At 38.6% G+C, this 19,760-nt stretch overlaps 1 protein-coding gene across 1 annotated transcript; it reads left to right on the top strand.

The window, feature by feature from the left end:
- The first annotated feature begins 2,744 nt into the window (after positions 1-2,744).
- Positions 2,745-13,965, top strand: LOC141768614 (uncharacterized). The gene is made up of 3 exons (XM_074637010.1): positions 2,745-3,795; positions 7,507-7,560; positions 11,646-13,965. The coding sequence occupies exons 1-3, from the start codon at positions 3,390-3,392 to the stop codon at positions 11,876-11,878; spliced, it is 693 nt and encodes a 230-aa protein (XP_074493111.1). The 5' UTR covers positions 2,745-3,389; the 3' UTR covers positions 11,879-13,965.
- Positions 13,966-19,760: the final 5,795 nt, after the last annotated feature.

Genomic DNA, 19,760 nt, shown 5'->3' with positions numbered 1-19,760 from the left:
TGATTATGTACAGCATGAGGCTCTACAGACGCCAATGTAGGTCGTCTACCACTTCAGTTCAGACTGAAATATCTCAAAAACTATTGGATGGATTGCCATGAAATTTTGTCCAGACACCTGATTTGACTGTTATCAGGCCATTAAATAGGCGTTATCAGTCGCTTTGAGCCCCATAGATGTGGGTCATTAGGGGCCTAATACGCCTACTACACTGTAAAAGTGAAAATGAAACTTAAAAGCAAGACATTATAACATGTAAAACTGATAGAAACATCGCGTTTTGAACATCTCTAGGTTTAGGCAACAAAAGTACAACTTCTTTAGGTTTAGGCAAAAAAACAAAACACGTAGCTAAATTTAGGAAACAACATTGTGTTTTGACATCCGCTTCTGCTCCTATCATAATTACTACGGTAGGTAGAGGTCGCTTTTGTGTTCTTTTATACCTTCTTTCGGTAATCTACCATGTGAATAGATGATAAAACCTACGAGTGGGTGCAGTAGGCCCCTATTGACCCACATCTATGGGGCTTATAGCGACTGATAACGCCTATTCAATAGCCTGGCAACAGTCTAATCGGCTGGCAAAGATATTCATGTTCTCCAGAGGATGAAGCCTACAGACTTTGGCGATGCCCCGACTGCAGGTCAAACTTTTCACATATCCAGTAAAATATCTCCACATCCACAAGATGAATTGGCACAAAATTTGGTTCATATATTTGTGGTTCCCTGACAATGATTCCTACTGACTTTGGTGAACCTCTGACTTTTCCTCTCCCATTTATGTTCCCCTCAGGATGAGTTGTAATAACTTTGGTGATCCCTTAACCTTTCATCTAGCACCATCATCGGGTCATTGTTTCATGTTTGTGACAAAACATTTTTTGGGGGAATCTTTGAAGACTTGTCCATAAATCTTGATGACTCCTTTATCATACAAAGAACAGTCCCTCCAGTGTACAGTTAAAATGTTAACTAATTTCACAAAGTACGCCTCAACTCCTTGATCCCATAGCCTGTATATAAAGATGGACGACGTGTCTCCACTTCCTCCCACTGTACAGAAGCCAAAATATCCCGGACACGGGAGCTGCCAGTTTGAGATTTTGATGTCATTGGGAGCCAGAGTCTGCACAGTATTTAGTGATAGAGGGGTGGAGCACGGTCAAGGTATCAAGGTCACTCGCCCGAATCAATTGTAAGCCAAGCACAGCTGCAGCTTGTCTGCGAGAGACTCACAGCTGCCAATCATGACGTCTCACCCCCTTTTTATAGCATCAAATAACTAATTAAAACCAAACGTATCAGAAAAAATAACACAAACATACATCAGCATGATAAAAGCTACCTGAAATGACAGGGGAAAATCTGAAAAATGTATTTGACGTGTACTTTGATTTTTTAGTTTGACCCATGTCCCATACACTAACATAGAGAAGGCTGGATTCATGACCTATACGGCAGCCAGCCAGCCAGCAGGGGGCGATCAAGATGTATTGGCTTCACTTTTGGAGAGCTGTCGTGTCATCCATCTTTATATACAGTCAATGCTTGATCCAAACAAAATGACAGCAGGTGTTGCTTCCAGTTGCCATCGTTGCTTGGGTCAAGGATTGGAGACCTATACCGTAGGAATTAAATATCTAATATACGTGCATCAGATTACATTTTATTATTCTATTACAACAGGTTATGAAAAATAACTGCATAGCTATCAATCAAATGAGTACTTTTTTTTCCTGCCAGTCAGTATCTATAGTATAGTAATCTATTTTTGAGCTGCTCCTCTGCTTTATTAATTAGCTGAAATATTTTTCATCAAAGCTGAATTTAAATTTAATTTTCAGTGTGTGTTTTGTTGTTGATTTTTAATGATTCAGCTTAATTTGTAGGGTAACTAGAATTTGTATATAAACTCGGAGAAAAAAGTTTGGAAATTTGTGTTTGGTGGATTATTTCTCTGTTACAATGCTAATTGGCATTGTATTTTACATGGTTGGAAAGCCTGTTTATTTACCTTCACAATGATGTCCAACTTGTAAGGATCATGCATTTGTGGGATGAGCAGCACAGCTGATTATGTGGGTAGCACCCAAGAACAATTTGCCAAAATGCGCCTTCAATGGTAAACAGTGTATTCTCCTGTTGAAATTGACTCTTGTTTTGAGTTGTTTGGTGGATTGGATGATTGAACTCTCTATCAGTAACAAGGAACAAACAAGACATATTGGCAATTTTACACTTTATTCATACACCGTTTGGCAGAGCATTTTTTGCAAATTTTTCTTGGGCGCTACCCCCACAGTCAGCTGTGCTGCTCATCCCACAAATGCATGATCCTTACAAGTTGGACATCATTGTGAAGGTAAATAAACATGCTTTCCAACGATGTAAAATACAATGCCAATTAGCATTGTAACAACAGCGAAATAATCCACCAAACACAAATTTCCAAAAAAAAAATGTTCTGAGTTTTGTATTTTCCTTTTTCCACATCATTGAGTTTTTTTTTTTTTTACTTTGTGCTAATTAAAAAAAATAAAAAAAGTCTAGTTTTAATATTTGTGCAAGTTCCTCATGAAAGCCCGACCACAGAGCGCCTTCTCTCTCTTGATCTTACTCCACTGGGGCTCATTTTTAAATCACATCGACAGTCATTTGTTCATTCCTGAGCTCACCACAAACAACCCAGTGAGGTCTGAACCACCCGCCTCTGGCAGAGAAGACCTGAACTCACCTCAGGCTGCAGAGGAACATCATCTCACGTGAGGTCGGTCGACAGTCGGGAAGGGCGAACAAGTGTCTCCCGGTGTCCCCGCTGTCCCACTGGCCGCACAGAGGAGCGGAGGAGGAGGAGGAGGAGGAGGCGTCGCGACTCCTGCAGTTTAATGTCATTATCACCATCACTGGATGTGACAGCCGGTCTGCAGTCACAGATTATTCTTTGGCTCCTTCATCCAACATTTACGCGTTACCTTTTTTTAAGGTCGGGAGGAGATTTACTTACAGATTTCTCTGGCACGTTTTGTTTCGTTGGATGACTTTGTAGGCTGTTGTGCTGCACCGCTGTATTGTTATTATTTCACTTTTGGAAGATAAATCAAAGAGTGGGCGCGTAAAATCCCTTCTTGGTGCGTAAAAGCTTGTCCATGAATGACGCGTCGTGCGTTTCGTCAGTGAAAGCTGGGTAAGTTTTATCAGAGGCACTGATGAGCTCCTGTCAGACGGAGACTTTGGCTTCTGAGGGAACCTGTTGGATTATAACAAAATCTGTTACTTTCAAAAAGACGACAAGTTTGGAGAACCTGGTTTTTTTCCTCCTTCTGGTGCGTCCTCAGCTGATATTTTTTTGACCCTGCAGATTCCAACCTTCCTGTGGTGATTACATGGTCGAAAATATGTTTTTATGTAACACGAGTGCCATAAAGGACTGGAGCTACTTTCTGTCTCAGATATTGCCGCTGATTAATAAAACTACAGGCTTGGTAAACATGGACAAAGCGGAGGATGTGACCACCACCACCATGGTGACTGCTCTGCAGCCGGACAGCGCCATGATGAGCGCCAGTAACCCGCCTCTCAACTCCAACCAGACCTCCGGCATGGAGCACGTCTTCCAGTACTCTTACTCCGAGAGTGACCTGCTGTACACCGACTACCGGACACCGGCACGAGACCCCATTCCGCTGCCCAAAGCGGTGCTCTACCTGGTCATGGCCGCGCTGGTCGTGGTGGCGGTGGCCTATGCCATAGTTGGACACCTGGTCAAAGATGTGGTCAATGAGTTTGTAGGTATGTGACACCCTATTGTGTGTGTGTGTGTATGTGTGTGTGTGTTTATGCATAAAAAAACATGCACTATCTGCCTTTAAACATGCACTATCTGCCTTTTAACATGCACTATCTGCCTTTAAACATGCATTATCTGCCTTTAAACATGCACTATCTGCCTTTAAACATGCACTATCTGCCTTTAAACATGCACTATATGCCTTTAAACATGCACTATCTGCCTTTAAACATGCACTATCTGCCTTTAAACATGCACTATCTGCCTTTAAACATGCATTATCTGCCTTTAAACATGCACTATCTGCCTTTAAACATGCACTATCTGCCTTTTAGCATGCACTATCTGCAACCATCTTGGACTCTAACCACTACCACTTTATAGACTGCACATATGTACATATTACATTTATTTATTGTACATACTACATTTATTTATTGACAGACTGTACACACTATGTTCACCCATTCACTCGGTATCTTTTATATCTCTATTATTGTTTTTATATTTTTTGTATACCTTTACCTCCTGTGATTCACTCTGTTTGCTGATGTTGCTGCTTTGACACCTGAATTTCCCTCTGGGGATTAATAAAGGTTCATCTTATCTTATCTTATCTTATCTTATCTTATACACTCCCACTGGAATTACTAAAAAGAACATGGAAAGGAAAGGTGGTAAAGGTACAGACAATACTCACACAGGCTATAGCAGTGGTTCCCAAACTTTTTTTTCATGACACAAATTAGACCACAGACCCCCATTTGATAAGATGTTGTCCTATAGGTTTCCCCCCATCTGATTGGATTTCTGCTTTTTAGTGCTGCCCCCTCTTAGTCAATTAGTCCACTAATCATACCTTTTGGTCTTAGTGACTAAAATGTCTTTAGTCGATTAGTCATTTCATGCTTTCTTTTTCATGATGAATTACTTATTTCTAGAGCGCATCTCTGTCAAACACCAGATTTAAAGTGGTGCTTTTGTGTGATTCTTTGTGGAGAAACTCAGTTTTACAGATCTGTCGATTAACTAATCGATTAGTTGTCAAAATCGTATGTTAGTCGACTAAGAATTGTTTTGGTCGAGGACAGCCTTATTGCTTTTCGTTTTAATTTTATTACAGAATGTGTATTAAACCCATGACCAAAATAGTCATACATTATGTCATTGTGTTACTTATGGATGGAATTATAGTGTAAATAAATGATTCCCTTTTTTGCTGGGCACCCCGTCAAGGACCCCCATTTTGAAAACCACTGGCCTACAGGTTACACTTTTACATGGGAGTAAGTTGTAGTAAAATATTAGACCTTTTCCTAATTGTATATTTGGACCCCTGGACCCCTTCAAGCCCCCACCCATCTCCTAGAGCCCACTTTGAGAGTCGCTGTTTCAGAGAAGAATGCTCTATAAAGAGTTGAAAGAACAATTGCCTGAATTGACAACACAGAATGCAAACATCTTAATTAATAGATGACTGAAGAGATTTGGGGACAGACTGGTTCTTTATTAATTGAATAAGTAAAGTGACAGCAGTTATTTTGGTAAACTGCAACTGTGGAGAGTATTTTGTCATCCCTCCCCCCAAAACTCCCAAATAGTAAAATCCCTGTAGCTCTGCTCTCAGCCAATGACCTTGTGAGGAAGACGTCCTGACAAACTACACTATCAGCAAGTGTCTTTTTGAGAAATGGAGAGGAGGTCTGCTGTTTCTCTATTTTTGAAGAGCGCCCCGTGAATGATACATAATGAATGAATGAATGGGTCTATTTTTTAGGTCTCATAGTGCTGACTTGACCTGATAGTCATCTCATTACATCAAATGATTTAAAGCAAAATATATGATTTCCCTCAGTAATGTTTCACCGGGGGGCAGATCAGGACAGGGACACATTAACCAAGCAGCTGCAGGGCGGCCCATCGACCACCAGGGGCTGGGGTTTATTTTTTTGCACAAAAGTTATAGAATATTTTTCTGATTTGATATTAAAGGATGATATTTGACTGTTCTAACATGTTAATTTCAGATTTATCGCTTTTGGAAGTTGTGTATTTTGTTGATGGAGAGCAGCTCTTTTGTCGTGGTCGCTGTCAGCCTTTGTTTAACAGGCGATTTGATGACGGAGCGCTAACATGGTGTAGCAGCTTTTGTTCTACAGTTATCCAATAAAAAAGGGCAGTTTATTTATTCTGAATACAGTAGTTTTTGTTATAATGTTCATTGTGTGCAGGTTACCGATTGAAGTAGCTCATACAGATGTCTGTGATGTTGCTGGGAGACTTCCATGTATTTGGATTTGTTTGTCATGAGCTTTATTTTTATATAGCTCAAAATGAATGGGAAATGTGCTCTCTGGATACATATTGTTATCATAATACTTTTTGAATTTGTTGTCAGACCCTATAGTGCTACACAATTTTTGAGGTTGTATCAACACATTTGCACATTTTGGGGTTTTTGGGTGCTACAACAAATCTTGGAATAATGACAGAAATTTATGGCGGGGGTTATATCACATTTTTGGGATTTTGTTGTCAACATTTGTGGTAATGACAGCAACATTGGACGTGGGGATACACTGTGATTGTGAAAACAAATTTGTTTGTTTTTTATAACAAATTTTCAGATTTGGGGCGCTATAACAAATTGTTTTGAGGTTGTAACCACCAATCTTGGAGGCATTGATACAAATATTTAGACTTTGGGGTGCAATAATGACATTTGTGGTTATGAAAACAATTTGGGGGATCATTTTACAACATTTTATCCTTCTAGACGCCACTACAGATTTTGAGGTCATGATTATATATTTTGGGAATGCTAAACCAAATTTAGGATATTGGGGTGTTACGGCACACACATTTTTTATTTGATTCATTACAACAATTTATCTGATAACACAATTTTAGTTTTGTGGGTGCTATAACAAATTTTGAGGCTTTGACTATACATTTTGGGGACATTATACCAAATTTTTGGACTTTGGACCACTAAAGCAAATGTTGAGATCATTATAACAAATTTGTAAATTTGGGACTTTTCTTTTAGGGTGCAACAATGACATTTTGTGATTATCCCAACTGTTTTGGTGGTTGTTATACCAAATTTGGGGATTGGGGTTTTAGCAACCAATTTAAGGATTGTGACCAAAAATTTGGCAGATGTTATACCTTGAATATTTTTGATTTGGGGGTGCTATAAGGGCTTGTTGTATTATGACAACAATTTGGAAGGATTATACCAAATTTGGGGATTTGAGCAACCACAACAAATTTTTGATTAATTGAGAAATAACAAATTTTGGAAATACTATGACTGTTTTGAGGTGCTTGAACAAATGTTTTGAGAAATACAAAATTTTGGGGCTATGTAACCCTAACTTGGGAGTTGTCTTTTTAAGTAGAATTACTCCTTTACCATGAAAAATACCTCTTAATAGGCTGACAGGCGTCTGTTAAAACTGTGTAACAGGACACCTCAAACATAGTTCTGGTCAATAGTTAAACCAACAACATATGTATAGGACCTGAGAGAGACTTGAGCTGGCCCTGCACTGGGGCGTCTATATCACACTCATTATAACACTTGTCCACTCGTATTTAAATGCCTTCTGTTTCTGCTTTGTTGCTTCATCCTTATCATTTCATAAGACACAGATGGAGTCTGTGTGCGGACTCACTAACATGCCTGTTCTCTTGCTTGCTGCATGTAGGTGGAGGCAGGTCGATGGTTGCTGAAGGTGACGGTGGTGAAACCAGTGAACCAGGTAAAAACCAAAGCTCACACGGGTCACAGTCTGCAGCACTTAGCTTTGCCACAGAGACATGCTGACCCCCATTCAACTGGTCAGCAGTAAGAGCTTATCTGTCTGCCTACCTGCTCCTCACCTGACCTTCCCACCTTCATATGAAAACTCACACATACAAGTTTACACAAACACACAGGCGACGCAGTGTTTGAGCCCTTGGGCATTTTGCTGAGGTGTAAATGTGGAGGATGTGTGTTTTACGGCAGCTTTCCTTCTCACCAGAGCCTCCTGCTCACAGCGAGATGCTTCACTCTTCTGACATGGTGCAGCTTCAATAAAGCAAAACAGCCTGTTGTAGACATGTTACGGTCGACATATTAAGGAAAAACAATGGGAATTGCATGTTGGAATGAATACAGAGAGGGCACATTTATAAATAGTTTTTAAAGGATAATTAAGGGTTATTACAACTTGGGTCTTATTTTCATACTTTTGGCCTCCTATCAATAATAATAACATTGTCCAACTTTGCATTGTATTAATGTGTGTTGTATATGGAATATTATTTGGACTTAATGTTTTTTATTTGATAATGCTTATAAGTTATTTTATATATGTATATATATTGTGACTGTGGGGTGTCAGTCGATTAAATTATTTAATCACGATTAATCGCACATTTTTTATCTGTTCAAAATGTACCTTGAAGGGAGATTTGTCATGTATTTAATACTCTTATCAACGTGGGAGTGGGCAAATATGATTTCTTTATGTAAATGTATGTATAAATGTATTATTTGAAATCAATTAACAACACAGAACAATGACAGATATTGTCCAGAAACCCTCACAGGTACTGCATTTAGTATACAAAATATGCTCAAATCCTAACATGGCAAACTGCAGCCCAACAGGCAACAACAGCTGTCAGTGTGTCAGTGTGCTGACTTGACTATGACTTGCCCCAAACTGCATGTGATTATCATAAAGTGGGCATGTCTGTAAAGGGGAGACTCGTGGGTACCCATAGAACCCATTTTCATTCACATATCTTGAGGTCAGAGGTCAAGGGACCCCTTTGAAAATGGCCATGACACTTTTTCCTCGCTAAAATGTAGCATAACTTTGTAGTGTTATTTACTTACTTACCTTTGCGACAAGCTAGTATGACAAGGTGGTTACCAATGGATTCCTTTGTTTTTTCTAGTTTCATATGATACCAGTATCTTCACTATCTTCAAACCTGAGCCCAATACAAAGATCGATTCCATTAATGTGTTAAAGAAATAAGTGGCGTTAAAACGATTTTAAAAAACAGTATTATTATTTGTATCATTACCATTATCAGTTGTAGTAATAGTAGTAGAAGTCATCTACAAGTACAAGCAGTAAGAGTCATAGAAGCATTGAGATTAATCAATGAAAAAAAAGATAAGAAATCAGACTTCAACCTGAAACTTTAAGTGAGGGGGACAAAAATAGGACTGTGGAAAGCGAGGTGGTCCCTGTGGTCATGTATCAGTTCTGTGAGTCTGAGGATTCCCGTTCTGCCTTCTGCCTGTTCTTCACACTCACTGCTGTCAGCCTTAATCTCAGCTCCTCATCTGACAGAACAATGATTGATGTGTCCCGATTCAAACAGGCTCCACCGCTCATGATGGGGCGGCTGTGCGGCAGACATCTCCCCCAGAAACAATTTTATGGTGCTTTGCCTCTAATGGAATTACAGAAGCTGAACCCATCATAACTTTCTGTCAGATGAAGTTTGCGGCCTTGTTCTGTGCATGTTCTAAATACTCAGCTTACTTGTTTTTGCCCAGTGGATGAGTCTGTGAAGGCTTATCATAAACTGAGTGGAAACAGTACTCAATTCATTTATTCAAAGAAAAGTACAGTCCTACTTGTAAACAGATCCTACATTCGGGTTTTAACCTAAAAGTAAAAAATAAACAAGGATTAGCAGGAACATATTTATCAAGTGTCAAAGGTAAAAAAATACTCCTTGCATTCTTATGTTTTTAGATAAGCCTGCCCAGCGACTGTAACTGGAAAGTAGCTAGTTGCTAAATCTAAAGCTGAAATAATTAGTGAGTTTAATGTAATTAAAGCTAGGGTTGGTAATCTTGAGAAACTAGCAAGAGTACGCTAGATTTTAAAAATGATCCATCCGAAAAACCCAGCCCAGTTTTGCCAACTCTTTTCCAATGAAAGTAGCTAGCAGCACTAGCTCCAAAAGCCACTAAATCTAGCGAGAAAGTCGTCAAGTCGGCAACACTGACAGTCTCCCTCCAAAGCCACTCCCCCAAAATGATCAATATGAACGTAAACCTATTATAATTAACGTAAACAACGAGCATGGCTATTGTTGGTACAGCTGTCAAGCTAGCAGCTTGTGGAAGACTACGGTGACGCGCAATGAGTGCACGGGCAGAGTGCGCGGGCAGAGTGCGCGCAGGTAGACAGTCATTTATGCCAATGAAATGATTGCTTATTACAGTCCTGTGACATCCACAAATACCAGATTTGTTTTTGTTTTTGTCAGAGCATTTGATTAATCGATTGCTGTCGGGACGTAAAGAGAATTTCAACAAATATAACAAAAAATGTTTTTGAAGACCCTAACTCTAGCTTTAATTAGGACCTGTTTTGATAAGTGGTTTGAGGCACTTTCAAACAAAAATGTCACTCATTTGCTAATGATAACTTTCTAAATGTGAGTGTTTTCTGTGTTGTTTTATTGTGGGTTGAAGAACTTTGGGTTTTGATCTGTTGGGTGAACATTACGGGCAATTTGAAAGCTTCACTTTGAACCTTGAAATTGTGATAGGAATTATTGACTTTGTATAACCTGCAGGTTAATTAGTAAATAAAATAATTGTTTGTTGCAGCCCTAGCCAAATTTGTCACAAAATCTTGTCTTTTCTTTTCTTTATTTTTACCACATGGTTCCTGACAAATAAATAAATTATTTGTTTTAAAAGGACACAAAGGTACAAAAAAGGAAGGGAAAAAGAAAGGAGAGAAGGAAGAAAAAGTGTATCATGTTGATTGAATGAATGAAATCTGAAATGTAGTGTAGGAAAGAAAAAGAAGTCTCCAAAATAAAAAATGCTCTCATAAAGTATGGATCTTGGTGGTCTCCGGTATTGTGGCTGCATCTGCTGCCGCGTCGGTGCCTGCTTGACACCAACTGCTACCATCCCTAATTAACTACGTCTGTACGAGGGACTACCAATGCTAACGAGGGATTTCCAACACCTAGTGACAATGTGGCAGCCTGGAGAATAACACTTCTCAATCACTGCCAAAGACATCAAGAGCTCCCAGCAAGCATGCTGATGCTGCAGGAACCAACGCACGGGCATCGATCGCAGGGACGTCCCACACCAACACACATGGACGTACTGAGGACAGATGCTGGACAGTGCTGGCTTTCCGATAGTTGTATTATCACTCTTTCCATCCACCACTATTGGTTTTGTGTTATCAGCCCTACTTGTATTAGCTATTACAGCTGCTAGACTGCTATTGTGGCTGCTTCTATATCTCTCTCTCTCTATCTCTCTCTCTCTCTCTCTCTCTCTCTCTCTCTCTCTCTCTCTCTCTCTCTCTCTCTCTCTCTCTCTCTCTCTCACTCTCTCACTCTATCTATCTATCCCCCCAGCCGGTCTCGGCAGATGGCCGCCCGCCCTGCGCCCGGTTCTGCTCCAGGTTTCTTCCCAGTAATCGGGGAGTTTTTCCTGGCCACAGTGCGCTTGGTGGATCCTGTTGGGTCTCTAAACTATGGTGTACGGTCATAGACCTGCTCTATATATAAAGTGTCTTGAGATAACTTCTGTTGTGATTTGACGCTATACAAAAATAAATTGATTTGATTTGATTTGATTTGATAAAGTGCCAGAATCTCAAATATAAAAGCTACATAAATGACCACACAGCAAACTGGAAAAACACAAATTTTAAGATATCACTGAACCGAATCTATGCCCTTGGCAGCACTTGAGTAAATTGACTTACTTCACGCGTCTAAAATCTGAAACAACAATCTAAATCTGCACTGACTTCTTAAGTAACACTACTATTATCCCTTTGTATCTCCTCAGACTGGGTGTTTGGCTCTCGGCGAGTTCCCTACCACAACAAGACTGAGGTGAACTGCATTACCAACAACATGAACGAAATGAGTGAGTTGGGCGAGAGGCCCCGACTGGTGGAAATGAGCTACATATCCCTGAACCACACTAACTGCCTAAGTTCCAACAGAACAGAGGAGACGGTGATCACCATAGATGAGACGTTACAGCAGCGACCGCCGGACACTCACTCTGGGACTTAACCTGTGACCTCCTGACCTCCCCTGAGAGAAATAAAGCAACTTGCGTTTCTTGTTCAAGTGGATGTACAAGTCTGTCATGAATTGAAGCTCCATCCACTGTTTTATCACCTGCAGGTGGGCTGTAATACCTGTGTAACGTTGGGCCAGAAGGGACTTTGAATTGTCAACCCGTGTTGGATCATTGGAGGCATCAAATGCTGATGTTTGTATCTGATTGGACTCCTTTCTGTGGAGATGACTGGAGAGGACGGCTGCAGCTTTTTTTGGACAAGCAGGCAGAGAAACAAGTGTTTTTTAAATTTTTGTTCTCATGTTGCTGCTCCTTTTTCAAGTGACCCCTTGTGAAAATGTTAACGTGACACATGCAGTTCACAGTAGCTACAAACAGTATGTAATTACTCTAAATATACAATACATGCCGGTCAGTGCTTATTGGAATATTGCTGCTAGCGCGGTTAAACACTTCACCTTCATAAAGGCAAACTTTTTTATTTTCCTGGATGCTGTGAGACACCTTTTTTGTAATTATTGTCAAATTTGTATATAGCAGCTCAAATGACACAGGAAGGATTCAAATGTTAAAACTAGGGCTGCCAATCGATTATGCCAAAAATATTTAATCGCCATTAATCGCATGATTGTTTATGATTAATAGCAATTAATCGCAAATTAATTGCACATTTTTTATCTGTTCAAAATGTACCTTAAAGGGAGATTTGTCAAGTATTTAATATTGCAAATATGCTGCTTTATGTAAATGTATATAAATATTTATTACTGGAAATCAATTAACAACTCAAATCAATGACAAATATTGTCCAGAAACCCTCACAGGTACTGCATTTAGCATAAAACAATATGCTCAAATCATAACATGGCAAACTGCAGCCCAACAGGCAACAACAGCTGTCAGTGTGTCAGTGTGCTGACTTGACTATGACTTGCCTAAAACTGCATGTGATTATCATAAAATGGGCATGTCTGGAAAGGGGAGACTCGTGAGTACCCATAGAACCCATTTTCATTCACATATCTTGAGGTCAGAGGTCAAGGGACCCCTTTGAAAATTGACAGTTTTTCCTCACCAAAACTTAACGCAAGTTTGGAGCGTTATTTAGCCTTCTTCACTTCTTTCTGCTACCACCTCTGAAAAGTTTATGGTGATAATGCGTTAAAGAAATTAGTGGTGTTGCGTTAACGCGTTATTATCACGTTAACATTGACAGCCCTAGTTAAAACCATCTCCTTTTCTGTATAATAATGCTGTAATTACTTGGGGCAAAATTTCACTACATGATGATAAAATAAAAGTATTTTGTAGTTTCATGTTATTAGCTTGATGTGAATAAGTGCTAAAACACCTTTAAGAGCTCTGGTTACACCTGATTGCAAAAAAAAATAAAACATATAAGTATCGAAGCCATTGTTGTTGGGTTAAGAAAAAAACTGAGGAATTTCAGTTGTCAAGGATTAATGATTTCTTCACCTTTCAGTGACGTTAAACTTTTCGTTAAATGTCTAACCGTGGCATCACCTTTGAAGCAAAAAGTGTTCATTGCTGGTTCATCTTTCTGATGTTTAATATGTCGTGTGAAATGGCTTAATGTCGAAAGGCTATGTTTACCTTTCTTACCTCACTGTTAAGGGCTATGTACTGCTGCTGACACCACTCAAAGCTACAACTAATGGGGCTTACTTGTCTGTGCATGCTGTGATCGTTATACTCTGCACACACGGCTTCTGTAAACTGTGTGTTTGGGAAGATGTATGCTGAACTGCAGTGGAGATAGTGAAGGGTGGAGAGGATAGATTACACTCTTTAAGGCGACTGAAAACAGAATAAAATCACAACTTAGAGAAAAATGTGCAGCCTATTCTAAGTAACTGATTCTTGTCTCAGATTTACTCATGAACGTATTTGGAGTCAAACCGAGTAAAGTGAAACTTGAATAGAGAAGGTGACTATTTTAAGGGCAATATAGTAAATTGGTGTTTAACTCTGCAGCAGTGCTCATTTTCCAGATGTTAAGTCTCAGAATTTGTTTCACCACCTCGATGCCATCAATCACGTTCAAGTCATCTAATAAATACTCGTGGGCAAAAGTGTTTATTTTCATATCATTTGCTGACTTTGACCTCTGGGTATGCGCACATATCTTCTGCATACTAAGAAGTGAGCGTGAAAGTTAATTGTTGACCATGGAAACTGATTTATGATTTGATGTTCAACCAAGGTCAATATGCTAGATTTTTTTCCCCAGAGTTTTCCACTGCATAACTGCATCTCACACTTTTCTTTAATAGTTGGAATTAATTCAGTTTCCATGGAGATAACTTTGGTCTCCATGACAAATGTGCAAACTCTATTCGTTGAGAAACACAACTAGATAGTGGTTGAAAACGTCAGGGAAATCTAGTAAGTAGTAGTAGGACATTTTTTGTTTGTTTGTTGTTGTTTTTTGTCAAACCAATAAGAAGACACATTTATTGACTTAATTTATCCAATTTTTGTATGATGTTTCCATTTATTTTACATTTTACATCTAATATAAGGTCTGGAATATTACATAATATGCTTGTATATTGTGTAATAATTCTATGTAATACCTACATACATTGGCTGATCAATCTTTTTAGTTCCACAGTAAATACATTTTTAATTGAAATCAGTAAAACTGCCAAAATTGAAAAATCAGTGTTGATCAATTAACATAGATAGAAGTAATCATTCTCAGTCCAGGATAAAATATTTTGCTTTTCTTCACTTGATTTAAAATTCACAGTAACAGTGGAGGACATGTGTAAAATGTATATGTGAGGTCAAAGAGACACGGTGGCCTCCAGTAAAGCATTAAAATAACATTTCCTTATATCACAGAAGGGAGGAGAAAGTCACTGATGCACAACTTAGACATTTTATTATCAAACCACAGAATCCATAGATGGAGCTTGTGTAACTTGACCTTCAAGATGTATGCTGCAGTATGTTTTTTCTACACCCACCCCTCCCTCAACAACTTCCAATATCAGATGTTCTCCAATGCAGTGACCAACTGCTGTGAGGATGCAGTGGAAATACTAATGAGCGCAGCACGCGGCTCACACGTGTAATACGATATCAATGGAGAAAGGACATCTGTGTCATGAAATTCTACTTAGGGCTCCAGAACATCTTGGGCCAACCCTGGTGGGAGTCCACTAATGTTTAATGTTTTCAGCCATGCTAGTGGCGTGATGTTGGCCGGTCCAGACTGAAATATCTAACCCTAACCCTATCTGAACCATCTCTGAAGGCTATGGTTTCCAGAGTGTCATCTCTCTGTGCTCTACCCTCCTGCGGCAGCAGACACACCTGCAGCTTCTTCTCAGATAAAAAAATCAGCTTTATTTTATCTAAAGGGTCAAGGTTAGGGTTATCTTGTTAAATTTATTTGAAGAATAACAATACTTTTGCTTAGCACAATGCGCTGCTGGCCTCACAGAGCCGCTAGCATGGCTTTAGACTATAGAACAATCTGAAACATATAGGACAACACAAGACAATGTATTGTCATCTGAAAGGCATGTTTCATCACTTTGCCTTTGAAATACTTAAGTGTGTACAGTGTGTAGCATCTGGCGACATCAGACTCTGACAGAACCCTTCAGGAAAATCTCAGCAGTGATTTCAACAGATTCCTTAATCTCCACATTATCAAAACGAGCAAAACAAAAACGCCTCCTGCAAGAAAGGAGAATGTCTTGAAGACGATGTATTTAATTTGACAGCACACACATTACAACCAACCCCTAGTTTAAATTTTTAATGAAAGCACCTTCTCTGTCTGAAGTATTTCTGCTTTTCTATATTCTGAGGACAAACTCCAGCGTGTTACCCACACTTCTGTTGTTACCTGTCAGCTGCCCTTACCGTTAAAGAGGGGCATGACACAGGAGCTAATGAAAGAGCAACAAGGATTGCCAGAGACCCTGCCCACCCAGGTAACCATCTGTTCCAAAAAACGTCCCCTCGCTCGCTCTGAGAGACCTCCTGTCACCTCGGCCGCTTCGTCCCAAGAGCTGTCACCTTGCTTGACTAGTACTGCTACTCACTGATGCCTGCAGCTCCTACAATCACCACACAAGACCTCAGCATCCAGCACGCTCATTCTGCACTGTGTGAGCATTCTGGGTTGGTTTGAATGCTTCTTTTTCTTCTATACAGTCTATCACATTTTTTTATTAATTCAGTAAATACACCCTAATACATTACAAAGATCAGTGGTTGAAAAAGGACTTGTGATCGTAAAAGTAGCCTACTAATACCACACAGTAGAAATCCTCTGTTACAAGTAAAGGTTCTGCATTCAAAAGTTTACCAAAGTAAAACTGCAAAAGCATTAGCAATATACTGTGTATATATATATATATATATATATACTTTAAGTACCAAAAGTAAAAGTACTCTTCATGCAGAATGACCCATTTCAGAATAATGTATATTATATTATTGCACAGTGGTGCAGTGGTTAGCACTGTCACCTCACAGCAAGAGGGTTCTGGGTTCAAACCCATCCCTTAGATAAGCTAAGACTTCCACTTGGGTAAGTCTTATCTTATCTTAACCTTTAACAATATATATATATAATGTATTGTTGATTATATTTTGCACTCATAATCAGAATCTGCAAAGTAATGTAAGTTATTAACTCTAGGCAGATGGCTGATGGGGCTGCATGGTGGTGCACTGGTTAGCACTGTCTCCTCACAGCAAGAGGGTTGCAGGTTCCAACCGGGCTTGTGGAGTTTGCACGTTCTCCCCGTGTTAGCGTGGGTTTTCTCTGGGTTTTCCGGTTTCTTCCCACAGTCCAAAGACATGCAGGTTAGGTTAATTATTGAGTCTAAATTGCCCGTAGGTGTAGGTCTGTCTCTATGTGTCAGCCCTGTGATAGTCTGGCGACCTGTCCAGGGTGTACCCGCCTTCGCCCAATGTCAGCTGGGATGGGCTCCAGACATTATGCGTGACAAAGCCCCCAGATAATTATACAATTTGGAGGAAATAAGTTTTAAAAGGCATTTACTGTACTTTGTGATTAAAATCATCATCACCAAATGATTCAGAAAATCTATTATACTATTCCTTTATAGCCTCATCAAATGCTCATTGTTCTCACTTGACTTTGAGGAAGGCGTTAACTAAACAGAGACATCTTTCACTGTGACAGCAGGCCCTCCTCATTGTTTGTGCTGAAAGAAAGAAAGAAAAGCACACTAAATTATTGATTGTTTCAAAATGTCACACAGGCTTGTATACTCGCGGGGCAGTGTGTATAGCGCAAGCAACAAAAAGTTTGATTCTACCAACTCTGAAATTCAAATGAAGTAAATGTCAAAACTTTGTTGGATATTGATTTTCAAGGTTTACATGAGTGAGCTTCATCACAGTAGCTGGTGTGAACGTGAAACCTTTTGATTCACCTCCATTAAATCTGGCTTGACTCTGTTGTAGCTTTAGTCTGTGACCTCCAGAGAAAACATGGTCAAACTGAGTATAATAATTCTGCTGTGGTCAATTTGTTGTTCACTTTAAGAGGAGGAGGAAAATATCTGTATTTATGCTGCAGTTTAGTAACTGATCATTTCTCAACTAGTCCCCATAAATTGGTATTTTAGGCTAATTAGTGATCTTGAATTTATTAACATTGCCAACTTGTCCCCATCTTTCATAGGAATTGTGAAATTTCAAATATGTTCAAAGTATCAAAAAATATAAAAGTTTTGAGACACCATAGAAACACAATGTGATATACTGTATGTGGGGTTTTCAAAAAGGGTACAATTGCCCCCAAGTGGCCAAACATCAGAATACCTTCAGAGAGCAACTTGATGTTCAAATACCAAATGAGTAATATACTGTAAATGCATTGGTAGTAGTCAGTCTGTGTGCAAATCTGTCCATCAATAACATACTCTACAATTTCATTGCCATCTTTTTCCAAAAAAATGTTGACACTCGTGAGTTTTCAGAGGCAGATATCACAAATGTAGTGTTGGAAAGTACATAAGTACATAGACTCAATTACTGTATTTGAGTAGTAGTTTTGAGGTATTTTTGTTTTTTCCATTTTTCCATTTTTATTCCATTTCGTTCTTCTGATTCACAGCATTTAAAAGGCAAATATTGTACTTAAATATTGTACAAACTCCACTACAATTATCTGATATAATGTTAGTTGCTTTGCAGATAAAGGTTTCACATACAAAACATGATCACTTTACAAAACATTGCACATTGTTATAGATTAAAATGCCAAATATTATACATAATCCTTAACATGAACTCCCTTTACAACCATGTAACAGCACTGAAATCTGCTTACTTGTTAATGCATCAGTAATAAAAGGAACGTACTTTTCCTTAAATCAAACTTTTAATGCAGCACTTTTACTTGCAATGAAGTATTGTTACATTGTGTTATTTCTAGTTTTACTTAGGCTAAGTAAAAGATTTTAATAGCTGCTAATATAACTATAGTAGACCGGAAGAATAAATACATATACAGATGAGTAGAATTAATTTTTCTATATAAAAGATTGATATTCTCATGGTATAAATTAGATTTAATAATAAAGATCCAATACTGTATACAAAGACCTTTTTGGAATGGCAAATTGTAGTTATGGTGTTGATAAAACAAAAAATAATAAAATCATGTGTGTCATCCTCTATTTATTTTCTTTGAAATAATGCACTAAAATTCATTCAAATCCCATTTTTTCTTCATCTTCAACTGAAATCCAGGTCACCCACAACCCACTTGGACCTCTGTCCTAACAAATTCCACGTTGGTTGGGCTTAGATCAAGGTGGCAGTCCAAGAGTTTAATGGTGGAAGGCTTCACTTCAGAGCTGATCAGCTGCATGTGTGGACAAAGTCATGGATTTCTGGGAGAGAGCTCTAATTAACTGGTTAGACAGGGACCAGGACAGGAAAACCCGCCATATGGAGATGTGGCAGGGCAAACTGGGAAGCACTGAGGATGAGCAGTAACCTCTGTCAGACAGCAACAATGTACAGAAAGACTGAATGAGGTCAGGTCATTTCATTATGTCCATACCACTCTGAAACAATCCTGTTTTGTCCAAACGCATGCAACTAAAATAAATTGGATCAGGGTGAATTAGTAGACAATAATGCTGTGTAAGTTTGGTAAAAAATTGCTGAGAAAATGGAACCATTGTGAGGAAGGAAACAGACAAGAATGATGATTATCAACCAGCTAGAGGCTGAGGACTAAAATTAAAAAGGTATGTGAGATTCTGGGCTGTCTAGGAGTCAAACTCGCAATTTATGGAGGTTTTTCATAATTTATTTTTATTTTTATAATTAATAATTATAACCATATATACTAGTAACACTCTCTGCCTTTTACAGGTGGTGCTGAGCAATAAATGCACAATGTAAAATAATACATCATTTCTCCTTTCTGTAGTAGCTATAGGCTATATCTGCTAATATATATAACTGGAAATGTTTTATAATTGAACTGGATCAACACTTTCATGGATTGGGGGAACTCAAAAGTAATTCATAATAAAAATCACCACCAAAATAGAATAAAATTAAGTTATAATTATTTATATTCATAAAAGGAAATTATCATCACATTTAATTAATGATGTCTAATTATCTTTTGATATGTTTAGACATATTTTCTTTTCTTCTGTACTGTTTTTTTGTATGTATTTCATTGTTTTTATTGGATTGTTTTCCACTGTTTGGTTAGGTTTTTCTGCACATTTTGTGTACTTCTTGTTGTTGTTTAACTTTTGTTGTATTTTTTAAATTATTTTAGTTTAGATCTTTCTTCCTTTTGATTTTGTGCAGTTTTATAAATGTGTA

The sequence above is a fragment of the Sebastes fasciatus genome, chromosome 5 (genome assembly GCF_043250625.1).
Source record: "Sebastes fasciatus isolate fSebFas1 chromosome 5, fSebFas1.pri, whole genome shotgun sequence".
NCBI classification, from domain to species: domain Eukaryota; kingdom Metazoa; phylum Chordata; class Actinopteri; order Perciformes; family Sebastidae; genus Sebastes; species Sebastes fasciatus.
This window is presented reverse-complemented; position numbering and strand designations above follow the sequence as displayed.